Source organism: Pipistrellus kuhlii, unplaced genomic scaffold (genome assembly GCF_014108245.1).
Source record: "Pipistrellus kuhlii isolate mPipKuh1 unplaced genomic scaffold, mPipKuh1.p scaffold_m20_p_1, whole genome shotgun sequence".
Lineage (NCBI taxonomy): Eukaryota > Metazoa > Chordata > Mammalia > Chiroptera > Vespertilionidae > Pipistrellus > Pipistrellus kuhlii.
Window position 1 is genome coordinate 100,818,749 of NW_023425404.1, and position 8,239 is coordinate 100,826,987.

The 8,239-nt window shown below is 52.1% G+C and overlaps 1 protein-coding gene across 1 annotated transcript; it reads left to right on the forward strand.

Moving 5' to 3' along the window:
* Nucleotides 1-1,300: 1,300 nt before the first annotated feature.
* LOC118730432 lies at nucleotides 1,301-7,066 on the forward strand. The gene is given in 6 exon segments (XM_045587649.1): nucleotides 1,301-1,912; nucleotides 1,915-2,029; nucleotides 2,079-2,401; nucleotides 2,404-4,479; nucleotides 4,482-4,892; nucleotides 4,895-7,066. Coding segments are annotated over 6 exon segments (5,181 nt in total). The 5' UTR covers nucleotides 1,301-1,683; the 3' UTR covers nucleotides 6,922-7,066.
* Nucleotides 7,067-8,239: the final 1,173 nt, after the last annotated feature.

Consider the following 8,239-nt stretch of genomic DNA (forward strand, 5'->3'; position numbering starts at 1 on the left):
ATAGGGTAAAAGGTGCAATGATTCACAAGTGCTTCTTTTACAGAGATGGATACAGGATACTTTAATGTAATTAATTAACAGTTGACAATTAACTTAATAACAATAACAATGAGGGAATGTCTCAAGGCCATTTGTTGTGCCCTGAAGGGTTGGGGTAAAAAGGAAGTTACAAGTTACCCAGACATCTGTTATCTTAGAGGCAAAAAGGCAAATGGGCTCAGTAAAGATCCAAGTTGATCTTTGGGAAAATATCGCCCTAGGAAATGACTACCCCCTATAACCTGTTTGTACTTGAAATATTTAATTTTCAAACCATCTTTTGTGGTTATTTTAGAACTCTGGGTTTGCAAGACTGCCACGAAGGCCTTCCCTGAGCTTGTCAGGTCAGCATGTGGCTCTTTTCTTTCTCAGGAGAAACAGTCCAGAGATGGAAGATACTGATGACGCCTTGCCATGCTAGCAGTCAGCAGCTGTGTGTCCTTGCAGGTTGCCTAGGACCAAACCAGAGAGGGTTGAAAGAATAAAAATGTTTAAGAGCTGTTTGTGTTATCTCAACCATTCAAGGCTCCCGCTAGTGATGGGAACAGGACCCTTAAAGTTGTAAAGTTGTCTCAGGAAATAGCCCCAAGCAGGGAGTAAACTGAGGTGTTATCTCAACCATTCAAGGCTCCCGCCAGTGATGGGAACAGGACCCTTAAAGTTGTAAAGTTGTCTCAGGAAATAGCCCCAAACAGGGAGTAAATTGAGCGTGTTATCTCAAGGCTCCCGCCAGTGATGGGAACAGGACCCTTAACAAGCAGGGAGTAAACTGAGCGAGGTTTGCTCCGGCAAGAAAAGAGAAACAGGATAATAAAGTAGACCTTGCTTTGACAGTACCGTGAAATAGAGTGCGAGATTACCGGGCAGGACTGTTGACTCAGCGCAAGCCCTGTCATAAAATACGCTACTAACAAACTCAGTCTCCCCTTTGAAGATTCCTTTGTTCCCCTCTTCCCCCTCCGTGTGTAACCCCTCCCGACACATAGTTTTTGCCTATATATACTTGTAAGATTTTCTGCTCGGGGCTCGACTCCTCTGCTCCTGTGTGAGTTACGAGTTGAGCCCCAGCATGCTGGAATAAAAAGCCTCTTGCTGTTTGCATCAAGTGACGTCTCCTGCGGTTGATTGGGGTCGCCGTCGATCGGGGGACAGAGTGGGAGTCTCCCTCCTCTGGGGGTCTTTCATCTTGGGGGCTCGTCCGGGATAGGTCCCGGGATTTGACGACCACCCCTCATCCGCGGAGCCGACCTTGGAGGTAGGAAGGGGAGCCCCGAAGTTGTCTGTCTTTGTCTTGTGTTCTGCTATCTGATCTGGTTCTGTGTGCGCACTTCTGTTATCTGATCTGATTCTGAGTTCGCAGCCATTCGGCAACTCGTGAGAGTGGCCGAACAGTGGTCGGTAGACGTGCCCGGAGGGCCACAGGTTGCAACCCTGGGGGACGCCCCAAGGGAGGAGGAGAGCCAGGGACGCCTGGCAGTCTCCTACTGTAAGGGCGCTGATCGAGTTCAACTGTTGGATCAGAGATTGCCAAGATCGCGCCCGTCTGATTCTGTTGTGTGTTTGTGGCGGACAAGGTGGGGTAGGTGGGTCCTCGTGTCTGTAACATTTTTGTTATTTGTGCTTCTGACGACGTACGAATTGACAATGGGACAGACTGTGACAACTCCTCTTAGTCTGACCTTAGATCATTGGACTGAAGTTAAGGGAAGAGGTCGCGACCTATCAGTTGAGATCAAGAGAGGTCCATGGCGGACCTTCTGCTCCTCAGAATGGCCTACTTTTAATGTAGGATGGCCAATAGAAGGAACCTTTGACCTATCTGTTATTTTTGCTGTTAAGGAGATTGTTTTTCAGAAAGAACCTGGAGCCCATCCGATCAGCAGCCCTACATCGTGGTCTGGCAGGACCTGGTGCAAAATCCACCCCTCTGGGTTCGACCTTGCGTTGCAAAACCCAAGCCCCGGCCGGCCACTCGAGTTTTAGCGGTCCAGTCTCTCAGTTCTGAGGGAGAAACCAGTCCCTCGTCTCTCAGTTCTGAGGGGGAAATCCAGTCACTCGGACCCCTCCAAGAAGATTTATCCCGAAACCCAGGCTGACCTCCTTCTCCTTGACCCACCTCCCCCGAATCCTCCTGCCTTGGTTCCTGTAGGGGGTCGGGAAGAGCCAGAAGTACCACCGGCCCCTGCAGTCGCCCCCTCTGCTCCCCCTACCGAGTCTCTGCCAGGGCCTGCGCAGGGCACCAGGAGCCGCCGCGTAATGACTCCTGACACAACTGTCGCCCTTCCCCTAAGGGCTTATGGGCCCCCGCCGGTGGCAACGGATGGTGGACCAGCTCCTCTTCAGCCCCTCCAGTACTGGCCTTTTCCTCCGCAGACTTGTATAACTGGAAGACTAATCATCCTCCCTTTTCAGAGGACCCCCAGCACTTAACCAGGCTGGTGGAGTCTTTAATGTTCTCTCATCTGCCCACATGGGATGATTGCCAGCAGCTGCTACAGACCCTTTTCACTACTGAGGAGAGGGAGAGGACTTTATTGGAGGCAAGAAAGAATGTACCAGGAACAGATGGACGACCCACCCAGCTCCCCATCATCATTGAGACTGCCTTCCCCCTCTCCAGGCCTGACTGGGATTTCAACACGGCAGAAGGTAGGGAGCGACTGACAGTCTATCGCCAGACTCTAGTGGCCGGCCTCCGCGGGGCAGCGAGACGCCCCACTAATTTGGCTAAAGTGAGAGAGGTTATCCAGGGGGCCACGGAACCCCCGTCAGTATTTCTTGAGCGCTTAATGGAAGCCTTCAGGCGCTACACCCCGTTTGACCCTACCTCAGAGGGACAAAGGGCTTCCGTGGCCATGGCTTTTATAGGGCAGTCAGCATTAGATATTAAGAGAAAGTTGCAGAGAATAGAAGGGTTACAAGATTATACCCTACAGGATTTAGTTAAGGAGGCAGAAAAAGTGTATCATAAGAGGGAAACTGAGGAGGAAAAAGAGCAAAGGAAAGAAAAGGAAAGAGAGGAAAGAGAAAACAAAAGGGATCGCAAGCAGGAGAAGAACCTGACACGGATTTTGGCCGCAGTAGTAGGTGAGAGAGGCCAGGAACAAACCCAAGGCAGGGCTAAAAAGTCAGGTAACCTGGGCAACCGCACCCCATTAGACAAAGATCAGTGTGCCTACTGCAAGGAAAAAGGTCACTGGGCTAGAGAGTGCCCTAAGAAGAAGAATGGGCCCTCCAAGAAAGTATTAGCTCGGGGGGAAGAAGAAGATTAGCGGGGACGGGGCTCGGAACCCCTCCCCGAGCCTAGGGTAACACTTGAGGTGGAGGGGAAGCCAGTTGAGTTCCTAGTAGACACTGGAGCTCAACACTCGGTCCTACTCACTCCGTCTGGACCCGTCTCCCACAAGAAATCGTGGGTCATAGGGGCCACAGGGCACCAGCAGTACTCATGGACTACCCGAAGAACGGTAGACTTAGGAACGGGACGGGTAACCCACTCATTTCTGGTTATCCCCGAGTGCCCTGCACCTCTACTTGGGAGAGATCTCTTAACCAAAATGGGAGCCCAGATCACCTTCACCCCTGACGGCCCGGAGGTGACCCAGAGCAGGAGAATGACTACCGCCCTGACCATACGCCTAGATGATGAACATAGACTTTTTGAGGACCGGGGAGCAGGAATAAATCACATTAATGACTGGCTGAACAGGTATCCGGGGGCATGGGCCGAGACGGCTGGAACAGGACTAGCTGCAGAAAGGCCACCCATAGTCATAGAGCTTAAGGCCACTTCTACTCCTGTGGCTGTACGCCAATACCCCATGACTAAGGAGGCCCGGGAAGGAATTAGGCCCCATATCCAGCGCCTCCTTCAGCAGGGCATCCTAGTGAAGTGCCAGTCACCGTGGAACACTCCCCTGTTACCTGTTAAGAAGCCTGGCACAGGAGACTATCGCCCGGTACAGGACTTAAGGGAAGTGAACAAGCGGGTACAGGACATCCACCCCACCGTACCTAACCCTTACAACTTGTTGAGCTCTCTCCCTCCGAATCATATTTGGTATACTGTCTTGGACTTAAAGGACGCTTTCTTCTGCCTGCGACTACACCCTTCCAGCCAGAACATCTTTGCATTCGAATGGAGGGACCCTGACTCTGGGACTACAGGACAACTGACTTGGACCTGATTACCCCAGGGGTTCAAGAATTCCCTCTTCGATGAAGCTCTCCACCAAGATTTAGCCCACTTCCGAGCCAGCCATCCCCAGGTAACACTTCTGCGGTATGTAGATGACTTACTACTAGCCGGGGCCACAGAGGAAGAGTGCCAACTGGGCACGGGACTACTGCTGGAAGAACTCGCCTGCTTAGGATATCGGGCCTCCGCCAAAAAGGCCCAGATCTGCCAAAGAGAGGTAACGTACCTGGGGTACGCCCTCAAAGGGGGCAGAGATGGCTAACGGAGGCCAGGAAGCAAACTGTGACTCAGATACCCGTCCCTCGCTCACCCCGCCAGGTGCGAGAATTTTTAGGGACTGCGGGGTTCTGCCGCTTATGGATTCCTGGGTTCGCTACCCTGGCAGCTCCCCTCTATCCCTTGACTAGGGAAGGTGCCCCGTTTGAGTGGGGTAACAGCCAACAGCAGGCCTTTGATGAAATCAAGAAGGCATTGCTGTCAGCCCCAGCCCTGGCATTACCGGATGTAGCCAAGCCCTTCGTCCTATTTGTGGACGAAAGAAGGGGAGTAGCCCGAGGGGTGCTGACCCAGCCTCTAGGGCCATGGAAGAGGCCGGTAGCCTACCTTTCCAAGAAGCTAGATCCTGTTGCTAGTGGTTGGCCTGCCTGTGTGAGGTCCGTGCGGCAGTGGTAGTGTTGGTGAAAGATGCTGACAAACTAACTATGGGACAAAAGCTAACGGTCATTGCCCCCCACTCTTTGGAGAGCATCATCAGACAGCCCCCTGATCGGTGGTTGTCCAACGCTCGCATGACGCACTACCAGAGCCTCCTCCTGAATGGGGACAGGATCCAGTTCGGGCCGCCTGCCATCCTCAACCCGGCTACCCTACTACCCGACACGTCCACCCAGGAGAGTGTGCTGCATACCTGTCAAGAGATACTGGCAGAGGAAACGGGGACCCGAAGGGACCTCCGAGACCAGCCCTTGCCAGACGCTCAGCTGATCTGGTTCACTGACGGAAGCAGCTACATAATGGAAGGTAAAAGGGTGGCTGGGGCGGCAGTGGTAGACGATGAGCAAATTATCTGGGCAAGCAGCCTACCCGAAGGGACGTCAGCTCAGAAGGCTGAGTTACTAGCTCTGACTCAGGCTTTACGATTGGCAGAAGGAAAGAAGATTAACATCTACACTGATAGCAGGTATGCCTTTGCTACTGCCCATGTCCATGGGGCCATCTACAGGCAGCGGGGGCTACTAACCTCGGCAGGGAAGGAAGTTAAAAATAAAAAAGAAATTCTAGGACTGTTAGAGGCCATTCACCTCCCTAAGAAGGTGGCAATTATTCACTGTCCCGGACACCAAAAAGGAGAGTCCAGGATTGCTGGAGGGAACCGGAGGGCTGACAGAGAAGCCAAGCGGGCGGCTCAGGGACTTAATATCCTATCCTTGTCTGGGGAAAAATCGAGGTCTCACTCTGAGGATGTGGTATACCCTTCTGTCGGGAATTTCGAATATTCAGAACCAGACCTCGAGAGAATGGACAGACTAGGATTTAGCCTGGAGACTCCAGAGGGAATCCGGGAAACCTCGGAAGGGAAAAGAATCCTCCCTGAAAGGCAGGCTATCATTTTTCTCAAACACCTTCATAAGTTAACTCATCTAGGCCCAAAACATTTAAAAACTATTGTCCAGTCTTCACCTTATTATATCATGAAGTTAGGGGAGCTCGCAGATACAACTGTAAAAGAATACAAGCCTTGTCAGATGGTGAATGCTCAGCCCAACAAGCTATTTCAGGGCAAACGGCTCCAAGGAGACCGCCCTGGGAGTTATTGGGAAAAAGACTTTACCGAGGTAAAGGTTGCCAGGTATGGATACAAATACTTATTGGTATTCATAGATACATTTTCAGGATGGGTTGAAGCCTTCCCTACCAAGAAAGAGACTGCTCAAGTGGTGACCAAGACAATATTAGAAAACATCTTCCCGAGATTCGGGGTGCCCAAGGTAATCGGGTCAGACAACGGCCCTGCGTTTGTTGCCCAGGTAAGTCAGGGACTGGCCAAAATCCTGGGGCTTGATTGGAAATTACATTGTGCTTATAGGCCCCAAAGCTCAGGACAAGTAGAAAGAATGAATAGAACCTTAAAAGAGGTCATGACTAAATTATCCTTACAGACTGGCATAACTGACTGGACAGTCCTCCTTCCCTTTGCTTTGTTTCGGGTATGCAATACCCCTGGCTCCCTCAAGCTAACTCCTTTTGAAATTCTTTATGGGACTCACCCCCCTCTCCTCACCATACAGCACTTTCCTTCCCCAGAATCTTACTCCTCTCAATCTCTGTACACCAGATTAAAAGCCCTTGAGACTGTGCAGAGGGAAGTGTGGAATCGGTTGGCCGAGGCCTACAAGCCTGGAGACCTGCAAGTACCTCATCAGTTCCAGGTCGGAGACTTGGTGTACATTCGGCGCCACCGTGCGGCCAGCCTGGAACCGAGGTGGAAAGGACCATACATGGTGCTGCTCACAACTCCGACTGCAGTAAAGGTCGATGGCATCGCAGCCTGGATCCACGCTTCGCACGTCAAGCCCGCGCCACCACCAGACCCAGAGTGGAAAGTGGAAAAAATGGACAACCCCCTCAAGCTCCGCATTCACCGTGTTCCTGCTCCTGTTGACGCACCTCTTGCCGATAAGTAATAGTCCTAACCCTCATGCCCCCCAACGACTAACATGGCAGGTCCTCTCCCAGACTGGAGATATAATATGGAGCACCACCAAGGAGGACCCCCTTTGGGCCTGGTGGCCGTCCCTAGCCCCAGACATCTGCGCCTTAGTAGCTGGGTTAGACAATTGGGATATCCCCAGTATAACCTTTGAAGAGGTTCCATCAGACTCTGATCACTACTTGGCAAAGCGCTCATTTACCCAAGGCTCCACATCCCGAGGCCAGTATATTGCAGACGCTCCTGGCTGTAGTAACTCGCCTGCCCAACGCCGGATGCGGCTAACACAGTTTTACGTATGTCCCCGGGATGGGAGATCAAGGAGCGAGGCCAAGAGATGCGGGGGGCTAGAAAATTTCTACTGTAAGCAATGGACATGTGAGACTACTGGAGAGGCCTACTGGCATCCCACCTCCTCCTGGGACTTGATAACCGTAAAAAGGAGCAGTACTGGGGCGGGGTCAAACCCCCTAAATATTTCCTTCACGGAGAGGGGGAAACAAGCTCGAGTTTGGATAAAAGGGAGAACATGGGGATTCCGTTTCTATATGTCAGGATGGGACAAGGGATTTACCTTCTCCATCAAGCTTAAGGTTGAAACCCCGACCGCTGTCCAGGTAGGGCCTAACCTAGTACTATCTGAACAGCGGTCACCAATTGCCCGTATCAGGCCGCCTGTTCCCCGAACCCCAACAAAGAAGTCCAGTGATACAGCTCGGCTCAGCCCAGCTACAACCCCCTCGGTCCCCGGCCTAGCAACTACACCCGAGATACCGAGCACGGGGCAGAGACTCCTTAATCTGATACAGGGAGCTTTCAGCGTCCTTAATGCTTCCAACCCTAACCTGACTGAGTCTTGCTGGCTATGTCTAGTTTCAGGCCCTCCCTATTATGAGGGGATTGCCTTCTCAGGGACCTTTAACAACACCACCTCCCATGACTCATGTAGCTGGGGGTCGAACAGTAAACTTACCCTTACAGAAGTCTCTGGGCATGGCACTTGCTTAGGTACAGTTCCTACAAACTGTAAGCATCTGTGCAATCAGACCATAGGAAGCCCCCAAACAACTACCAACTACTATCTGGTCCCCCCCGTAGGCGGATGGTGGGCCTGCAGTTCAGGACTGACCCCATGTGTTTCCTCATCGGTGTTCAACACCACCAAAGACTACTGTGTCCTCGTACAGCTGGTACCCAGAGTTATCTACCACGAGGCAGGTTCTTTTGAGGCTGAGTTCGGCCTACGGCCCCGCAGACAGAAGAGGGAACCGATCTCGCTCACTTTAGCCGTC